Here is a 21,121-nt window from a genome sequence, read left to right as displayed (position 1 = left end):
TAGTTTCTTGTTAGACCTCTTAATCATTATTCAGTATGTTTTGAATTTCAGGGTTTTTTGGAATAGATGTTAGTTATCTGTGCATCCTGTCTTTCTAAATTAGGTTAACTAGCTTAGCTTTTTGGAGAAGAGCCTTCTCTGAGGATATTGAATTGTCTGGTTTTTTTAGTTGCCCATCCCTCTTTGTTCTTTTCTGCTACAATTGCCTTTTAGCTCAGTTCATTCTTCAATGGAGGATTGGTGTTGAAAAAGGTATTCTAGTGTAATTTTTTTTTTTTTTTAAGGAAAATCTTGTTTGCTTCATTTTTTTCATAAGTTAAAAATATCATAAATACCTAGTATTGTTGCAGTAATCTTTTGCTTTATTGAATCCATGATAGAAGTACAGAAGATGATTTTTAAGGGTTTTTTTGGGGGGGGGGGGTTTCCACTTAACTTTAAAAAGGTGCTAGGAACAGGACTTGGAAGAAAACAATTTTGCTTCTTTAATTTATTCTGGGCCTTAAAGGATGAATATAGTTTGGTGGGATCTACAAATCTGTAAATCCTACTGGAAATTGGGCCTTCTTTTGAAAATATCCATTGTCATTATCTAGTGAAGGGTTTCTTATATGTTGTTATATGTTCTAAGCACTTTTACAGTGATAGCCAACTTATCCTAAATTATTCTATTTAAAAAATTGATTTTTTACCTTTCTCAGTGATTTCAGCATTGGACCTTTTTGTTTGGTTTTGTTTTTTTACATTATTTAGGAAGAACAGTTAGAAGCTATATTGTCAGCAGCTGTTCACACAAGTTCCTTAGGACTCCTAACTGGATGCATTAGAAGATGGACAACAGAAGGTAAAACTTTTTTACTTTGGAAAATTAGTAATCATTTTGTATTTTTTAAAAAGATTATATTAATGGTTTTCTCCCATCCCTCTTTCTTAAACAAGAACAACCAAGCTCTGCTGCTAATTTGCGGTTTGTTCTTGAGTGGACGTGGAATAAAGTAATATTTACAAAAGAAGAATTTGATCGAATATGTAAGTATTCTAAATTTGGAATTGGGAACAGAGCTCAGATTCTAAGAATTCATTACTTTTTGAGTCCCATGTGTTATAATTTGGAGGGGGAAAAACCTATTAGAGAAAAAGTTTTTTTGTGACACATTTAAACTTTTGAATTAAAATGAAATAAAATTTATTTTGTTTGTAAAATTAAGCTCCCTGAGAAGACAGGGATTATTTTTATCATATTTATAAGTCCTATTACCTATTGCAGTGCATTGCAGAATAAATGCTTAATAAATTTTTCTTGCTTCCTTGTTTATGAGAACTTTTAAAATATCCTTTTTAGGTTAGTGAAACCTGTCTGAAGAGTTTAGAAAATTTATGACAGTACTCTCCCTCCTTTTGTTTATATTTCTCAGAAAATGCCAATCACACTAAATAAAGAGCGAAAAGATTATAGTTTGAGAGTTAAAAGAGAACTAAGAGGTCATCCAATTTATGTTCCTTAGGAAATGTTAGAATATTAAAGAAGCTATTTTAATTAAAAATATAATAAATAATTTAAAGTTGAAACTTGGTTAAACTAATTTTCCTGTCTATAATTAATGAAAATATAGTTGCCAAGATGCATTTTAGAAACCATGAATTCTAAGCTAATTTGTAAATTTTAAACTTCCCATTCTGTTCTTCTCCATTTCTCCATAAAATAAATTAGACCGTACAGCTTTGAGAACATTGTCCTGTTACAGAAACATTGCTGGCTTTCAAGAAAGGAATTAAAACAGTGCTGTCATCAAAACTAGATGGAATTATCTTAAAGAGATAGACTTTTTAGTAGCAGAATGGTGGACTTGGATTGTTTGGCCTATAGTCCGGAAGGCCTGTCTTAGACACTCTTTAGCTGTATAAACCTGGACAAATCACCTAAACTATCATGGCCTGGATTTCTTCACATGTTAAATCAAATTGAGGTGAATCAAATGATCTCAAATCTCATTTAGCTCTTAATCTGTGGTTCTTTAATCTACAATCCCATTGTAGCACTGGATTTAAGAGATCATATATTTTACAGTTGTGTTTTTTTTTTTTTTTTTTTTTTTTCATTCCTCCAAACTAATATCAAATTGACTTTGTGATACTTAAATTTGTTAATTTTGCTGATTTATTGTGTTTAAGCTAGTTGTATTATATTACCCTCAACAGGTACTTCATTATTTGATGGTTCTTGTCATTTTATTGATCCACAAACTATCCAGTCTCTTCAGCAGTGTCAGTTGCTTCTTAACAACCTTAGCACCGTCTTAAACTGCTTTTTAGCAGAGGCTCAAGAGCTCACTGAAAGAGGTTTGTTCTTTTTCTTTTCCTTCTGGAAAGTTTAACTGCAATATCTTGGTTTCTGGAAAACATTATAATTTGTTTTTTAGGCTAAAATGTCTTTAATGGGGAAGATATAGAAGATATTCCACCAAAATGTAATTATGTCTGTTTTTTCCAAGTTTTTGTTACCAACTTAGTTGTAGCTTTGAAGAATCATAGCTCAATTACAGAATAATTGATTCTTCATATACATTTGATTGAAAGCATATTATATACAAATGTGTCTCTTTGATAACCAGTGATAGAAATGAAGATTAAAAAGTTACTGACTTTTAGGTAGCCTCAACTGAAGGCAACTTATAAGAGTTTTATTATATTGATTTATATTAGAGTATTGTGGATTATGGAAGAAGCTTGTATATCCGTAAGACTTTTTTCATTTTATTAATGTGTTTTTTACTTTGAAACTGTTATCTTTGTTTCAAATATGTAATTCCAAATAGCAGTAGGCTAGAAATTTTATTATTTTTGGGGGGTTAAAGAGACAGGTTCTGAGATTGGTTATAGTCTATGGCCACGAAGGGAAATGAATTCCAAAATGTCCTAAATATCTAGGTGTGCTTCTCCTTTTTTTAATAAATTTTTGTTGGTATTCTTTATTTCTCCCAGTATTCCTCTTCTTCCTTTTCCACAGTCAACCATTCTAACAACAAATACATTTTTAAAAAATGTCTCAACCACCACCATCCCACCTCCCCACCCTCCAATTACAGGTAAATGTAATATATTTTGGAGGGTTTTTCCTTACTTTTGTTGGTTTTTAAATTTTGAGTTCCCAATTCTATACCTTCTTTCCTTACCTTCTCCTTCTCTGAGATGGTAAGAAGTCTAATAGTTTATAAATGTGCAGTCTTGTAAAACATTGTTATATTAATCATTTTGTGGAAGAATATTCATAATAAAAGAGAAGGCTTTTGTCTGTATTCAGCAGTTTTCTGGAGGCACATGGCATTTTTCATTAAGTCCTTTCAATTTGTTTTGAACAATTATATTGCTAAGAATAATAGCTAAGTCATTTATAGTTCTTCATTGTACAGTAATTGTTCTTTTTGTATCTTTTTCTGGTTCTTTTCACTTCATTTTACATCAGTTTGTTGAAGTCTTTCTAGGTTTTTCTAAAATCATTCTGCTCATGATTTCTTATAGCATTTCAGTATCACATTATAGTCATACACCATAACTTGTTCAGCCATTCCCAATTAATGGACAATCCTGTGATTTCACATTCTTAGCCAACATAAAAAAATATACAATAAATACTCTTCTGCAAATAGGTCTCCTTTCTTTAAAAATCTCTTTAGGATATAGATTTAGTAGTGGCATATTGCTGGATCAAAGGATATCCATTGTGGGCATAATTTCAAGTTATTCTCTAGATTCACAATAAATACATTTTAAGAAAAATAAAGAGGAAGGAAAAAAAGTTCAGCAAAATTGAACAACAGAAAAAAAAAATCTGAGGACATATGCAAAATATCCCACCCATGTGAAATTTGTCACTCTGCAAAAGCAATGGGATAAGGTACCCAGGACGTATCATCCCTTCTTTAAAACTATTTTTATTTTACTTTTTTTTTTTCTCACACTTCTGCCCCATTAGCTTTTGATTTCGATTTTTTTTTTTTAATATGGTCATTTTTCTATGTACATTGTTCTATTTACATTGTTGTAGACTTGTGCTATGTTATTTTCTCGATTCTGCATACTCACTTCATATCTGGTCATATAAGTCTATCCGTGCTTCTTTGTATGTATCATATTCATCTTGCTGATAGCACTGATCATCTCTTTAGAAGAGTTGGATGATTTTTTTTTTAGGAGTTAAATGATTTCCTGTGTCCTAGATTTATTAAAATATTTGTCTACAACTGACTTCACTGATTTAGTAATTTTGTCTTTTTCTTTATATTTTATTTTTATTACATGCCAGATAAAACACGTGTTGCTACAGTATTTTGTTATATTCAAAAGTATATGATCAATGAGGCTGTGATTTTGAGAGTTTTTTTTTTTTTTAAATGTGTGTGACCAGCCACTAAATTAAGTATTTTTGATGAATTTGTCTTTACAGGTCTGGTGGACTTAACCAATAAGCAAATGGTTACTAACCTTATCTCTCAATATGCACAAGTGGTTCTTTGGTTTTCTCGTGCTGGTCTCTTACCAGAGGGTTTAGGTAAGATTGGGGGGTGAGGAGGGGAGAGAAATAATTATTTAGTAATTATTACATTAAGAAATTTATGTATGTAGCTTAAGATAATGAAGCATGCAATATATTTACATACTTTTTTTTTTTTTTTTTTTTTTGCTGGGGCAATTGGGGTTAAGTGACTCATCTAAGGTCACAGAACTAGGCAGTGCTAAGTGTCTGAGATCAGATTTGAACTCAGATTTTCATGATTTCAAGGCTGGTACTTTATCCACTGCACCACCTAGCTGCCCCGTTTACAAACTTTTAAAAAATATGTTCTCACAGAGAGAATGTAGAGTGAATCTTTTAGCCATTAATACAGGGTAGTGGAAAGACTCCTTGACTAGGATGGCTCTAATTACTTGGTATATGATTCCAGACAAGTAATTCTTTTGAGTCTGTGATTTAGATAATGAAAATACATGTGCTTTCTATTTCATGAAGTTGGCATGAGAAAAATTCTTTTTAAAGTGTTTGAGTATCAGTGTATCATCATCATCAATAGGCTCTTTTATATGACTTTTAAAAATCTTTGTATCTTCATTTAAAGCAACTATGTACATTTAGGATGTGCAAGAATGTAAATTTTCTGAAGACAAAATGAAAATACTGTACTACACATGTACTAGTATAATAAATATAACAACATTTCCCAGTTTTAGATTATGCAAATTAAGAATATTTATGGGTTAGGGAACATTTTGAGGACTCTTGCTTTTAAATTGTCACTTTTTGCTGCAGGAATTGGAAGCATTTCAAAGAACAGTAGACAGTGATTTACATAGTACATTTAAGTTTATATAGTACATTTAATTTCTTTTTTGGGTAGTATGTAAAAAAAATACTTAAAATAATTCTTTTACTCCTTAAAATGATCTAGGAAGTACAGTAAAAATTGTGGTAAAATTATAGATGAATATTGTCTTTAAATAGAACACTGAAAATTTACCTTTCAAAAAATTACTTTTAAAAATATATCTAGATGATCCTATGCAGTTGTCAAGATTATGGTACAACTATCCTGTAATTCAGAGCTACTACACCAGTCGGCGACAGAAGCTTCAGCGTCTGGCAAGGTACATTTCATTCAGAAAATTTTTCAAAAATTATTGCTATAATTCAGCTACCTCATTAGCATGATTCAGCATGTTATTAAATATTTAAGCTTGTTTCTGAGGAAAGATTTAAATATTATCACCAGTGCTGATGGGTTATAGTTGGAAGAACTGTTATCTTATTCTACCCCTTTTTCATTTTGCATAAGAAAAATTTGAGACATGGATGATAAACAATTTCCTAAGGTTACATATCTAATGAGTCCTCAGCCTTTCCCTACTGCTTATTCTCACTGTCCCATCTTTACAGTCTCAAGTCTTTCCACGAGTGTGCGCGTGTGTGTTTGCCCCATTATAATGTAAACTCATTTTTAGGAGAGATCATTTCATTCATTGCCAAACGTGGCATCTGGCACATAGTATATGCTGAATATATTACCTGTTTATTAATAATGACTAAGGGGGAATAGATTCTCAGACTTTGTGACTCATAGCCCAATCCTCTTTCCATATGACTAAAATTTAAAAGACTGTATCTAATATTTCAAACTACAGAGATAAAAGGAATTCTTCTATTTCTGTGATTGTTTACAAGAAATCATTTTAATTGAAATTTTTTACCATGCTTCAGTAGCTACCATATCAAAAAGGAAATAAAGGATAGAAACTTCTATAAAAGATTTTAACTATTGGTACTTCAAAATGAAATATCGTTTGGAACCATTTCTTAAAAGATTAAAAGTTTTAAAATTTAACACAGCAGTAATGACCTTAGTCATTATTCAGTGTTCCCTTCTATCACAAATGAGCTTTCCAACAAAGGAAAAAAACAAAACAACATGATCCCATGGATTTGCAAGGCTATCATAATACCAATATTGGATTAACTGAAGAAAATAGAAAAGACACATTCTATGAGACAAATATCTTCCTGATGATTTGTTGGAATATTGATGCTGCAATTTTAAATAAATATTAGCAAAGTTGTTCAGTTTATGTTGGGAATGCAGGATTGGTTCAATAATAGGAAAATTATCCACATAATAAGAGCACATTAATAACAAGAACAATAAAAAAAACATGATTATCATCAGTGACATCACATAAACTTTTGAGAAGGTAGATGCTTTCAAGTTATTTTTTAAACATGAAATCATAAGAATAAATCTATTTAAAACAAAGAGCTAACATTAAAGCAAGGTGTCATCATTATTGCTGGTAAGTTAGAATTGCTAGCTGTAGAAATAATAAAGAAAAATAAATTGAGGAAATAGTCAAAGGCAAAAAAGGAATCAAAATTGTTTTTGTAAGTGATAAAATAGGTTGCTTAAAGAATATTACAATTAGTTTTAAAAGTAATTAAAAAGAGAATAATTTCAGCAAGGATAGAAAAGGAACCCACAAATAAATCATGAACATTTTTAGCAAGAAGTCCAGTTGGAAGAGATTTAGATTTTAAATAATTACAGAATATATAAAGCTACTTGGATTTACCTGCTAAGACATCTAGGAACTATAAGAATATTGCTACAGAATTTGTCAGTTATAGACAGTCTAAATAATAGTAGAAATTTTAGCTGTAATATGGTTAGACAAACCCTACATAATAAAAATAAGGATACCTCCTAAATTTATTTAGTGCCATAAAAATCAGAGTACCAAATGGTTATTTTAATGAGTTAGAAATAATAATTAAATTCATTTTCATTAGGTAACTCCATGAGAGCAAAAACAGACTTTTTGTATCCTCAATACTTGGCATAGACACTTAATAAATATTTCTGATTGAACTGAATCTGAAGAAACAATTTCAAGTGAAAAGGAGAATTAGCAATTGCAAACTATACCAAAAAGTGGTAACAAAACAGTTTGGTACTGGTTAAGAAATAGAGGTAAACAAGAAGAATAGATTAGTTACACAATATTTAGAAGCCCATGAGATCAATTGCATAGTATTGGGTAAACTTAGTAAACAAGTTAGAGGAGACAGGAACAAATCGCATTTTGTTCCTATCTCCTCTAAGTGGTATGTGTGTGTGTGTGAATAATGTGTGTGTGTGTGTGAATAAATTCTTGTCTGTGGCTGGAATAATTCCTGACCAAAAATGAGACAAGGAAGATCCTAGAAGTTAAATTAAGTAGTTTACATAAAATCAATGGTACCGCGTGCGCGCACACATAGGAAACTGAATCAGATTTATAAAAATAATGCTGGCTTTAGGCATTGCTTGCAATAACCATCTTCACCATAGTGCACCCATATCTTGACCTGCTGGTTGCAGAGTTGGAGAAATTCTGGAGCTCTAGTTACATTCTGAAAATATTTTAAAAGTTCTAGTTAATAACTGTGTGCCTGAATGTTAATAATTTGATTGAAGACTGATAATCAGTAATCTTCTATGTTGTCCTCATTTCAGAGGGAAGTGGAACTCTGACTGTTTGATGATTGATGGAATGCTTTCCCAATTAGGAGATCGAATTGAGAAGTTGTGGCAACGGGATGAAGGAGGCACGGGAAAATATCCTCCTGCTAGTCTACACGTAGGTTTTCTAAATTTTTTTTAGTGCTTAACAAAGTAGTACCTGTGATATAAGACTAAATTTCTTGTACCTAGACATTGGACTGGTAAGAAGGAGAACTCATTTGCAATTGGGAGAAATAACACTAAAACCCTTTTTCCCTTTATTTTATAGGCACTTCTTGATGTGTACTTATTGGAAAACATTGATGAAACAAATAAACATGCTATTGTATCCTTTTAAAAGATATTTAATATTGCAATATTAATTATATTAGAATATTATGTGTTATAAGCATGACATATAACATGAAGGTACACATTTTTTAACAGGAAATTTTAAAGCAAAATGACTTCAAGAATAAGTTTGTGTAGTTTTTGAGCCTGTTAGGTCTAGTAAAGAATGTCTTCGAATATAGTTAGCATTACATGAATGTACAAACAGAATTTGACATATTTCTCTTTGTTACATTTTTAAGCCAGCTAAACTTTCCTGAAGCCAGGAACACACTAAATTAAGCTTTACTTCAACTCCTCTATTTTACTATTCCATACTTTTGGGAAAGAGTAGAGACAGGACATTAAAGTATTAATGCCTACTTCCTACTGCTATGAAGAAGATCAGTAATTCACTTTAAAGATCTAGCTATCATAGGTTTCTGAAACAATAAAAATATTTCCTTAAAAAGCTGTGCTCTTATTATACATACCACATTGGATTCTGACATAGATCTTTTCTTAATTATTTGTCCTCAATTGAGAGAATTTTTTTCCTCTGAAATTTAACAAAAGTTTCCAAGCAACATATTTTACTGACTTTCCCCCCCTCCCCCAATATGTCAGTTACTGTTGAAATAACAAATGGAGGTAGTTATTTAAAGGGAAGGGAGGAAGGAAGGAAGAAGAGAAATTGGATTTTTTTTTTTAAACTTTCAGTAAATTAGAGGTGTGATGAAGCCAGCTTAGATGAACAGCTGTTATATTTTCAGTCTGAGTATCTACATCTCAAAAATTGATGAATTGTTAAATGATTATCAACCTACTACTATTGTTGAAATGATGTTTTCACTGTGAATTTAATATATTTAATGGTGATCTATGTGTGTGTGTGTGTATATATATATATATATATATATATATATATATATATATATATATATTCTTGTCTCTAGTGGATATCAGGTGTTAATAATTGTTACATTATTACGTATTCTGGTTATATATTAAGTGTTTGTTGAGATTTCTGTTATAATTTAAAAATCAGTCTAAGAAAAATTTAAAAAGTTGTGCCCTTCAAGGTCCAGCTAGGTGGTGTATTGGATAGAGAGTATTGGCCCAAAAGTCAGGAAGACCTGAGTTCAAATTTGAGCTCACTTGACAATTACACCCTGATTGCCTCATATATCTCTCTCCCTTCCCCCAAATAGTACCCTTCTAAACCTATGTGCTGTTGTTTCCTGATAAGAGGTCATACGGGAAATTTCCATTTTTGTTTTTTAGCCTTAATCAAAATTTTAAGACCATTTATTTGCTGCTTGATATTATATATTCTTTTCCAAATAAAACAGATACTTCAATTGAATCTTTTCCAACTGCCTTTGCAATCCCTTGGGGTCTGGTTAAACTTATTCAAGGTTTTTGGCTTATAGATCATAATGACTATGAGGTAGGTATATCATTTGCTTCATTTAGGTTACTTTAAATTTCTGGAAAATTATATGCAATTACTAAAGTTATTGCAATAAGATAAGCTACTTTTATTGATTGATAATTACTATATAAGTTCAAGTAGAAATTAGCTAAGTTTTCAATATCATTTAAAAAATTCATATATATTATTCATTATCATAAGAAATTTAACATTCTCCTGCAGTTTTTCTCTTAGACAATTTTAGCTTGAAGCTGTGGCTCAGAAATGTATCTATGCATCTTTATGCATATACACACAAATGCATAGGTGCCTATAGATTGTTTTACTTAGATTTATAAAAATATGCTACCACTGCACCCTGACTCCCAATTTGTCCTTTGACTAGAAATTAGATATTTTATCAGGAATTTAAAAATTGTAGTGCTTATTTAGTTTGTAAGAACAAAAGTGTTGACCATCTCAATAAAGAACATGATGCATTATTGAACAAAATATGTAACACAAATATTAATGGACTTCCATAAGCTAGAGACAGCACAATTGATCTAATATGAACAGTAAACTAATTTGCAAACAATTTATATTTCCCATTATGATTTAGTATCCCTTTTTTTTTCCCCTGTAAAGACTGATAATTAACTACTTGTATTACTTTTAGTATTGCCATAGTTTTGAGAAATTTACCTTGATAAATTTGAATATTTTAAATTAATAAGAACTTTTCTGTGCCCTTTTTACAGAGTGCTTTGGATCTCTTATTTCATCCAGCTACAATAAAGTCTATGACATGGCAACATACAAAGATTATTCAGGCTTTCATGTGCCAAGGGGAACATAGACTAGCCCTTAGATACATTCAAACAATGAAACCATCTGTGTCGAGCAGCAGTGAGGTTATGCTTCATCTCACTGTTTTGCTTTTTAATAGGTAAGTAACAAAAGTATTTTTTATTTAGAGGGAGATCACTTGCTAATGGAAAATAAATGGAGTGTGTACAATTGAAAAATTATTTCTGTGTTTTTTGATCTGCATTACACGATCTTATTGTGAAATTTAAAGCTTTGTATTTATATTTTACTTAGATTCTGCTAGTAAAATTAGTTCACATTTCACAAATGCTTACTAATGGGTGAAATAGGTAGGTGACCCAGGAGCATTATTGAAACCATCTGGAAGTAAAACCATCTTGAAATAATCAATAGCATGGATAATCAGGCATTGAGTATATGTTAATTATGATTAGAAGTTTTGGAGGAATGAAAACCTTTACACTTCGTCTTTGGTGGTCAATTGATCATATTGTTCCTTTTCTATTGCTAATATTCTTATTTAATTATGACATTTCTCAATTTTTTATGAATTTTAATTTTTCTCATTTCAAATTATCTTGAGCAACTTAAGGAAAACCCACATGCCAAATCTTTTTTGATGTATTATATTGTTTAGATATAGAGAATTCTTGAACATGTTTTCGTTTCTTGCAGTATCCCTCTTTTCTATTAACCATAACAGTTTTTGTGAGTGTGTAAATAGTACATTGAAAATAATTGCCTGGTAGCTTTGGTGAAAAGGTTGAAAATTTCTGGTTCTATGAATATGTATTCATTTGTATAATAGCATGGGGCCAAACATCATCCTACTTTAATTATGTATGTTTGTATTTATTGAACAGTTATGAATATTTTTTGAAAGATCATTTCCTTCATCTCTTGACCAAACCATTTAGTCACATTCCCAATGCTCACTTAAAAGAGGCCTCAAAAAAATGTGTGAAATGATTTTTGACTTAGTAATCAGAATCAACTTAGAGAGTTAACCTAAAGCTTTTTCCAAAATTTGATATTTTCAGAAGTAGATATTTTCAGAATTGCATGAGAAATAACAGGTATTTGAAAAAATAATTTAAATAGAAATAAGAATCTAGATATGACTGAACTAATTGTTTAAAGAATAACAGTCTGTTTTGATTTTTGGTAGCTAGATAGGTTTTTACTTTCTAAAGTTAGAACTTAATTGTCATATCAAAATAAATGGTATACCACTTTTGAAAAATTCCCGATCAATTCACATTATTCATTTTTAGTCGCCTCTCTTTATAAAGCCTGTGTCCTAGGTGGACTTTATTGTCCTTTTTCTGAAATATTTACTACATACTTAAAGAGTTTAAACCAGTCAGCCATTTTAAGATCAAATTTAAATCAAAAATGATTTAAAGCTGTTGGATTATCATAGTAAACTTTTACTTATTAAAGAACCCAGTTACACATACAGGCCAGAGACATTCAAAAGATGACTACCAGAACCCTTCAGACAACTAGACAAAACTGCTAGTAAATAGGCAAAATTTTAAAACAGACGTGAAGAATCATAGCATTGGGAACATCTTCATTATGCTTAATTTTTTTTTTTTTTTAAGAACTACATTTAACATTACCATGGAGCTGCTATATAGATAGCAGTGTTGATAATGGTGAAAAGTTCTGGTAGGCATCTTTTGATTGTCTCTGGCCTGTGTGTATAACTTGATTCTCTCTAATATCAACATTTTTAATATTTCTTCTTATAACAGAATTTTTATTTCATATTTATATGTGTTAATTATATTAAAATAGTAAAGATATTTATATGAATAACAATGTTAGAAATTCAGGAATAAATAAGATTTTTTAACACAAAAATTACATTAATATACTATAATAAAGGTAAAAACAGTGTGGGACTCCCACTATTTAAATGTAATTTCTCTACATTTCCTAAAACATTAAAATAAAATGTTCCTGAAAAAAGTAATTGCTTTTTAAAAATCAGTATCTCTTTTCTCCTACTTTGCTTTCTAGTCTAGTGCCTTCACAGTCGCATTTTCCTTTTGTTTACCTCAGAATTCTGTTCTTTATTCTCTCCGTATACATTTCTTTAGAATAATATTGATTCATTCTTTTGATTTAAATTTTTCTGACAATTTCTGAGTCTCTGGTGGTCACTACATTGATATGCCATTTATAGTGTAAAAAGAGATCCTAAAAGAGATCATTTCATAGGTGAACACACTGAGACCTAGAAAAGGTTAACTTTCCCAATATCATTCTGGTGGTAAGTGGTAAAGTAAGTATTCCGTTTCTTCTGACTCCAAATGTTGTCTTTTTACTATGTCAGTATTTGCTGTCTTACTTATTACCAAATTCCTATTTATCCTTCAACAGTCAAGTCACGTTTCTTCTCTAGCAAATTCTTCTCGGCTGAGATAGCTTACATTGAGCTTTTGCTTCTTTCAGTCATCAAGATTTTTGTCCTATAAACATTTAAACCCTACATGTTAGGCTCTGTGGTTATATAAGGAAAAAATAACTGAAACAGTCCCTATTTTCAAAGAGTTTATATTGTCTCTATATAAAGTTAAATATGGATTAAATGCTGTATATACACACACACACACACACACACACACACACAAACAAACACACATCTATCTGTATATTAGTGTTTAGGAAGAGGAACAGGGATATTTGAGAGGATCAGGATAAACTTTGCATAGAAAATTTTTGAGTTATGTCTTGAAAGCAATCTTTGAAAATGAGAAAGGAATGAATTTCATGCATAGTGGACTATTAGTGGAATAACACATATAGAGTTTTATATAAGAATTTTAATAGATCAGAGTGTACATAAAAAGGAGTGACATTATAATTGGGACTGGGTTATGAAAACTTTTTTTTTTTAATTTTATTTTTAAAATACATACTAAGATAGTTTTCAATATTCACCCTTGCAAAACCTTGTGTTCAAAATTTTTCTCCCTCCCATCCTTTTTTCAATACAAAAAAAATATGGAATGCTTCATAAATTTGCCTGTCATATTTGTACAGGGGCCAAGAAACCATGTTCATCTTCTTCATTCCAGTTTTAGTTTATGTGCTGCCAAAGCAAGTACATGAAGACTTTTTAAAGCCAAGGGAACTTATTTTTTTCAAACTAGGAGTAGTAGAGAATCATTGTAATTTGTTGAGGAAGACGGCGAAATGATCAGATCTGTATATATACTTAATATACATTGGCAGCTGTGTAGAGAACAGATTGGAGTAAATAGAAACTTGAGATTTGGAGACATATCATGAGACTGTTTCAATAGTCCAGGCAAACTGATTGTGGGGAAAAGAGATCAAATGGAAGAATTGTTGTGGAGGTAAAAGTGAGAAGAATTAGTATTTGACAAACTACTTAAGTGAAGGAATTGAATATAGTGCCCAGGTTACAAATCTGAAGTGTTAAAATAATTTTGAGAAATAAGGAAGGTCTGGCAAAAGGAAGAGTTTAGAGGATGCAATAGTTTAAACCTTCTTTGAACCCATGTATTATCTGTTATTTGCTTATCATTAATAATCACAACACTGAAGTAGCTAAGAGTTATTAAATAACCCCATTGTCTAGTTACAGCTAGGTTAATCTGAGGCTCACAAGTGGTCTTGAGGCTCTTAGTTCAATGATCTTTTCATCATACTATGTGTCTTTGACTAGTTGATTCTTTTCTTTCTCTTGTTTTTCTTAGCTACATTATTGGAACTTGTCTCTGGCTTTATTAATTTTTTTTATCTCTACATAATTCCCAACATGATGCTTACCCAATTTGAGTTCAATTTAATATTTGTTTGAAATGACTTTTAAAAAAATTTCCAGACACATGAATTAATCAGCAAGCATTTATTACTGTGCCAAGTGCTGTGCTATGCATGGGTTATAAAAATGCAAGCAAAAGAAAGACAGTCTGTGTCTCCAAGGAGCTTATATTCTACAGAAGACAGAAAAAGAGACTGAAAGGTGTGAGGGACATGAATAGGCCTGGAGATTCAAAGGGGGAAAAAATGTTCACAAGGAAATTGGTAGATTTTTTTAAAAATGAAATTATTTACCTATTTGCTTTATGGTAGTTGTACTACCACCTCAAAGGATTGTTGTGAGAAAAGGACTTTGTAAATTTTAAGCTAGTAAATGAAAAAGTTTTGTGAACTTCTTATATATTTATGTACAAATATATGTATGTATGAGTACTTAATGGAGCTCTTCAGAGGATGAAGTTTCTAAACGTTCTGGGGAATTTTGCTATGGGATAATGAAACTGTCATATACTATTTGCAGGTGTATGGTTGAGGCTTGGAGTCTCTTGCGGCAACATTCAAACAGGTTAAATGTGGAGGAATTACTTAAACACATGTATGAAGCCTGCCAGGAAATGGGCTTAATGGAAGATTTGCTGAAATTACCATTCACAGACACAGAACAAGTAGGTTATCCTCAGAATAAAGTTTTAAAAATTTGAAAGAAGTTTGGTAGGTGACTAATCCATTTTATTTCTCTTAGGAATGTTTAGTGAAATTTTTGCAGTCCAATGCTGGTGTTCAGAATCATGAATTACTCTTAGTTCACCATTTACAACGTGCCAATTATATACCTGCATTGCAGCTGAATCAATCTCTGAAGGTTAATTTCATGGTAAGACTTGTCTTTTGAAAGTAAAAATTTTAAATTTCATGACAGAAATGAAAATCCATTATACTTGTTACATTTAAGTAGATGAACCCCCACCCCACTTAAATTTGAAAAGACTTGTTAATTTGTCCTCCTTATGTATATTAATTTTTCTCAGTTAACTTGGAAAATTTTGCACACTTTATTGCAATTCATTATGGAAACAAATGAGAGAGGTAACTAGCAATTTAAAAACTTATTAAGAAAAAAACTGAATGTTAGCAATTGTGGGATATTTTTACAGATATGTGTTGATAAACAAATAGAACATTTAGTATAGAAGGAGATATTTTGGCTAGGGGAAGGGTGTCTATGAAAGATTGATATGAATATTGATAGTACATTTTATAAGACCATAAATTCCTATATGTATTATGGTACAGTCTCTGTGTAAATATATCAGGATTGATTTTCACATATTTGCGTGTGATTTTGTGTCTTCAATAGAATGATCGTGATCCTCGTTTGAGGGAAAGGTCAGTTGCCAGAAATTCCATTTTAGATCAGTATGGGAAGATACTTCCTAGAGTACAGCGAAAGTTAGCCATGGAACGAGCTAAACCCTATCATTTGTCATCTTCAGTTTTTCGAGAAGGTAAGATTTCATTTAAATTTTTTGACTTAACTTTTTAATCCCAAATTAATGGTTAGCCAAGTTTTATAAATAACATACTTTAATTTAGTATTCAGAATCCTTTTCAGAAAATCCTGGTGAAAGACTCAGATAAGTTTTTAAGAATATATATAAATGAATTCATTATTCTTTTCTGTTTTTACAAGTTATGCTTGTGGTTAGTTGGGGAAATTATTTTTTGATAGGTTGTAATTTTTTTAAAGATTTCCACAAAGAAATTCTCACTAAGCTATAAGCCCTGTATCTACCCTAGTAACAATCTTTAAAATGAATAAATTCATTTTTAAGCCAAAAAAGATAGCCGCCACCTTCTAATAACAATAATAATTACCTCGGAATTGTAAAACACTTCTTATTCACCACCTCATTTTGTCTACAATAGCACTGACGTGTGTGCACACATGCATAAGTGTGCACACATGTGCATGTGTACATGTGCCAATTCCATTAGGAAATGGGAAGGTCAGTCTTAAGAGATGTATCTGGTTCTTTTCCTGACTTCAGGTCCTGTATTCTGTATGTTGCCTCTTATGCATAACTTTTAATATACTTATTGTGTCATTTGGTAACTTTCCCTAATTAAAAAGAGAGAGAACAACAGACAGAGCCAGAGCCACACACACACAAAATTAGATAGAACGGTGGCTATAACACCGAGCCTGGGATCAAGAAGACCTAACTTCAAATTCAGCTTTAGACACTAGTCATGCTCCATGGGAAAGTTACTGATCTTCTGTGTACCTCAGTTTCCTCAACTTTGGGGATAATAACAGGATCTATTTATCCAGGATAGTTTTGAGGATCAAATGGGACATTTATAAATTATTCAGTGTAATAGCTGGAATATAACAGGTGTTATACAAGTGCTTATTTCCTTCCCCCTTTTCTCAGATATATTTTTATCACTTTATTCTTTTTGTGATTCTTGTTTTCTGAACTTTTGATTTTTCAGTTTACAAGTATTAAACATTGACTTTGTGCTGAGAATACAAAGAAAAAATGAAGTGCCTTTCTTAAGGGGGAAGCTCTCCTTACCATACCCTAAAAGTTAATAACATTTCCCATATTTAGATGAATATCTTGGTCAAAGTTTGATTCAAGAAACCAACAAAATTAGAGCTCATGCCTCATTTAAAGGCTGGACTAAGTTATTTCTTAGATCTTTATCAACTTTTATTTCTGTTTTCAGTTTCTAGGCCCAAACCACTATCTACTGTTGCAAAACAAACTACAGCAGGGACTATATTAACACGAGCAGCTTTCATCAATAATGTATTATCGAAAATTGGAGAGGTTTGGGTTGGGAATGAATTGAAAAATAATTTATCCCCTTACAATAGGTAAGTATTTCTGTTTTTAATGCTTCTTCTAGTTATGCAATTTGTGTATTTGTCAAGGAAAGACTTATCATAAATGCAAAGTTTACTTCAGAGATGCTAAACTTTTTAGAATTGAATATTATTGGAGAAGACAGCTAGAAAGAACTACATCCCAAAGTGATATTTCAGGGTTTGGGGGTTTTTTTTTATCCTTTTAAAAACAAATGATATAATTGTATAAAGATAGGGACAGTTAATAAGAGGGCTTGTAAGTTGTAAAAATAGCAAGATTAGGAAACTTACTCTACCAATTTAGGTTAGCATCTTTCTTGAAGTTTTTAAGTTCTCAATAGTTGCCTGGTTGGTGCACTGAAAAGTAACATGACTTGCTATGAGTGGCACAACCAAAGTGTTAGAAATAGAATCTTAAGCTTCTGACTCCAAGGCCAGTTCCCTGTCCCTCAATCCATATTGCATCTACCATATGCAATTATCTCCATTTCTTCTCCTGTTGCTTTATTAAGACACAAAAATGTCACTTATTTTAAGTTCAGCACATTTCTGCTTAAGTCAATTAGTTAAAAAGTATGAATTAAGTGTCTATTTTTGTGCCAGTTGCTGGGTTGGATGCTAGGGATACAAATAGAAAGTATGAACTAATCCCTGCTCATAGTGAGGTTAATATCATTTTTTTAGTGTTAAATATTGTTTAGGCCCATCATTGAGTTGACTTAAGATTGATGAATTTTTCTACCATATTAACTCTTGAAGACCTTGATAAGTTGTAGGGTACCTTTGATTTGCCATAGTAGAAGGGCAGCCCATACCAATTAAATCACAGGTATATAACTTTTACATTCTGTATAGATAGTGGCATTAAGATTTTTCCTTTTGACTAAAATAGAAATGTTAAATAAGAGAATTCAAATTTTGCAGCAGTATGTTGACAAATTTCTTTAATTTAATGTTGCACATATTGAGATGAGATATTAAGTTGTTGGTTTTTTTTAATATATAGCCCTAAAATTGAAGAAACTTCTCCTGTAGTATACTCTCTCCCAGATACAGAATTGCCTGATGCATTTGTTGGAACACCAATTACAAAAGCATCAGAAAAAATTTCTAGGTAAGACTTTCATTTTTTATTCAAAATATAAAGGAATGTTATAATGATTTTAATTGTGTTTTGAAATACCTGTTCTTTTTGCGTGCTTTTAAAATCTTAAACATTACAAATCTAAGAAATTAATATGGATCTGGTAGTTTGTAACTTATTGATATGTTCAGTTTTTATAAAAAACAATTTTTCAGATTTGTTCTTTTTAGGGTATTTGTTGAATTTGTAATTCTATTGGCTCCCTGTTCTTGAAATTTGAATGGGATATCCCTGGTCCTTATGGCATGATTCATTCTCATTTAAAAACATAGTTTGTCTTGGACTGTGCAGTAGACTCGGGATTTCCAACTTTCCTCATGTAACATTAATTATTTTGTAAAGATTATGAATTTAGAAAATTTTGGAAAGCTGAATTTGTTATATTAAATTTGAAAGGTGGACGCTTTCCTATTAAGTAATTGTTAATGGGAGGAGCCAGAAGAGTGGGAATTGTGAAAAATGTTATTTATTAAGTTTTGGAATTTTGAAGAATAACAAGATTTAGTCTTGTTTAGGATTTTATTTGAAAGGTAAGGGTAAAATTAGCTATGGTTGTTTTGGCACTAATAAGGTAAGGGTTGTTTTTTTTTGTTTTTTTTTTTAAATCTGGATGGTGGCCACCTGTGAATAGCAAGAAATGAGGGATAGCAAGGGATTGAGGCTCTTGTTTCTGAAAAATAATGGAGAGCCAAGAGAACTGTGATGATCCGTATGAAGTGTGTGTGGGGGGTGTGTGTGTGTGTGGGTGTGTGTGTGTGTGTGTTGACAAGGAATTCTTAGTTAAGGTCAGAGGCATTTCTGTATCTTTTTAGAAGGGATAATAAAGGAAATTAAGCAGAGAGCAGAAAACAGCTGATTTTTTTGTATGTGAGTTTAGGAAAATACTTCTTAAACAAGGTAACAAGCTGGTCATATGATAAAATGGACAGTTTTAATTTCATGATTAAATTTTTGCACAAACAAAATCAATATCCACTTTTTAAAATTAATAAGTAGGAGAAAATAATATCTAATCATGTATGTCATGGGCTGCATGTGGTCCATAACAATCCTGAGTGCAACCCAAACCATATTTCACTATAGTTACCATCCAAATTTAATGTGTTGTTTATGTTTAATGTGCTGAATAAAAAGTGATGTATAAATGTCTGGTTTTCCAAATCATTGGGACCATTATGTATGATTTAGTGGCCCCCATTTTTGTTTGACACCACTGATCTAGTTTGATTTATGTTTAAAAGAAGCCCTAATAGATGGTCACTGAACCCCTGTATAAACCTTCTGAGTAAGAAGTATGGCACTTTTGCCCTTTGGGGGGGACCTCAAATGAACTACTTCCCAAAGTACTGACATAGTTCAGTTATGTGAGCTAAGCCATTGTCAGTGTCTTTAGAAAATTTCATGGACAATGGGAGAAGTAGAACAAGAACTGTTTTAAAAAAAAAGAAAAGAAATAAACATAAATGGAATCAATAAAATATAGATTACGATACTTAGATTTAAATCCATGCAAAATTCATCATAAAGATATTCAGAAAGAACATCTAGAAAAAAAGTTAAGAATATGTCCTATAATTTTATTACTCTTGAATTTTTGAACTGGCAAATCAAGAATGTGGTATACTTCAACTTACTAAATTTTAGTAAATCGTTTGACAGCATAATACTGTTTTTGTGGTAAGGATGGAAAAAATAAAAATAAGTGCATTTAAACCTGGCTGGCTGTGCAGAAAAGTTATTATTATATTGGTTCTATGTTAAATTGAGTTAGAAGGCTTTCTTGTAATATTTTAGGGATTTATGCTGGGCTTTGTGCTGTTCTTTGTTTTTAATCAATAATATATAAAATTCCAAATTAAGAGATATAATAGTACCACATTGGATAACAAAAGTAAAGTCAGAAAGCATCTTGGCAAACTAGAACATAAGTACCAGATGGGAATAGGTATAATAAGACTTTGTTGGTGTTTCAAGTGTTTTATTTTAATTCTAGGCGTATGATTTTAGAAGTTAACATTTTTAGGCTTTGGTGTATCCAGAGGAAGATGGCCAGGTTGCTGAGTAGCCTTTATACAGTGTCATGTAAGGACTAATTGAAAGAAGTGAATATTTTTATTCTGGAGAAAGGATTTAGTTGGGCCATAGCTATATTTTAAGGGTTTTCATGTGGAAGAAGACTTTGATTGCTTTTCTTCAAAGAATTTTGAGTTTCCAGTAAACAAACTGAACATAGACATTTCAGGAAGTTGTATTTCCTCCCTCTCTGGAGGAGGTCTTCAAGCTGTTTTTGGATGACCACTTGTTAGGTATATCGTAAAGGGAATATTTGTTCGTGTATGGATTTGTTTGTATTGTCTGAGATCTCTCCAGAATTAGAGATCTTATAATTCTGTAAATTTGTACCTTTGAAGATCTTATTTTATAGTTGTGAACAGTTGAAGGATCATATATAACCTCTGTGTTCAGTATTCAGTAGCACAGGAGACAAACTTGTGTTAAACATGGCATGTGTTAAAAATGCCAATGTTGACCATTTCCTACTGATTTTCCTCCCATGATTCAAAAATATCTTTGTGATTTTGTTTCCATCTTCAGAAATTTTCTTTAGACTTTGAACTAATTTGTAATTGACAAAAGTCAGCATTTTTAGAAAAACAGCTATTTGATTTTTGAATATACAAAATAAATTGAATAATGTATAT

The 21,121-nt window shown here is 31.2% G+C and overlaps 1 protein-coding gene and 1 non-coding gene across 10 annotated transcripts in view; one reads left to right on the top strand and one right to left on the bottom strand.

The window, feature by feature from the left end:
- Window positions 1–21,121, top strand: part of AHCTF1 (AT-hook containing transcription factor 1) — a 104,535-nt gene that overhangs the window by 52,560 nt on the left and 30,854 nt on the right. For all 9 annotated transcript variants that reach the window (XM_031967000.1, XM_031967003.1, XM_031966995.1 and 6 more), the window contains 14 exons: window positions 754–844; window positions 940–1,029; window positions 2,200–2,340; window positions 4,445–4,549; window positions 5,547–5,640; window positions 8,037–8,160; window positions 8,314–8,370; window positions 9,658–9,804; window positions 10,530–10,717; window positions 14,921–15,065; window positions 15,143–15,274; window positions 15,758–15,905; window positions 17,134–17,284; window positions 18,282–18,389. In XM_031967000.1, coding sequence (XP_031822860.1) covers window positions 754–844; window positions 940–1,029; window positions 2,200–2,340; window positions 4,445–4,549; window positions 5,547–5,640; window positions 8,037–8,160; window positions 8,314–8,370; window positions 9,658–9,804; window positions 10,530–10,717; window positions 14,921–15,065; window positions 15,143–15,274; window positions 15,758–15,905; window positions 17,134–17,284; window positions 18,282–18,389 — 1,721 coding nt within the window. The remainder of the gene's footprint in view (window positions 1–753; window positions 845–939; window positions 1,030–2,199; window positions 2,341–4,444; window positions 4,550–5,546; window positions 5,641–8,036; window positions 8,161–8,313; window positions 8,371–9,657; window positions 9,805–10,529; window positions 10,718–14,920; window positions 15,066–15,142; window positions 15,275–15,757; window positions 15,906–17,133; window positions 17,285–18,281; window positions 18,390–21,121) is intronic.
- Window positions 13,609–13,718, bottom strand: LOC116419146. The gene has a single exon (XR_004229412.1). It is a non-coding gene; the product is annotated as a U6 spliceosomal RNA (small nuclear RNA).

Source organism: Sarcophilus harrisii, chromosome 4, assembly GCF_902635505.1.
Source record: "Sarcophilus harrisii chromosome 4, mSarHar1.11, whole genome shotgun sequence".
In the NCBI taxonomy this organism is placed as follows: domain Eukaryota; kingdom Metazoa; phylum Chordata; class Mammalia; order Dasyuromorphia; family Dasyuridae; genus Sarcophilus; species Sarcophilus harrisii.
Note: the sequence above shows the minus strand (reverse complement) of the source record. Positions and strands in the feature narration are given on the sequence as shown.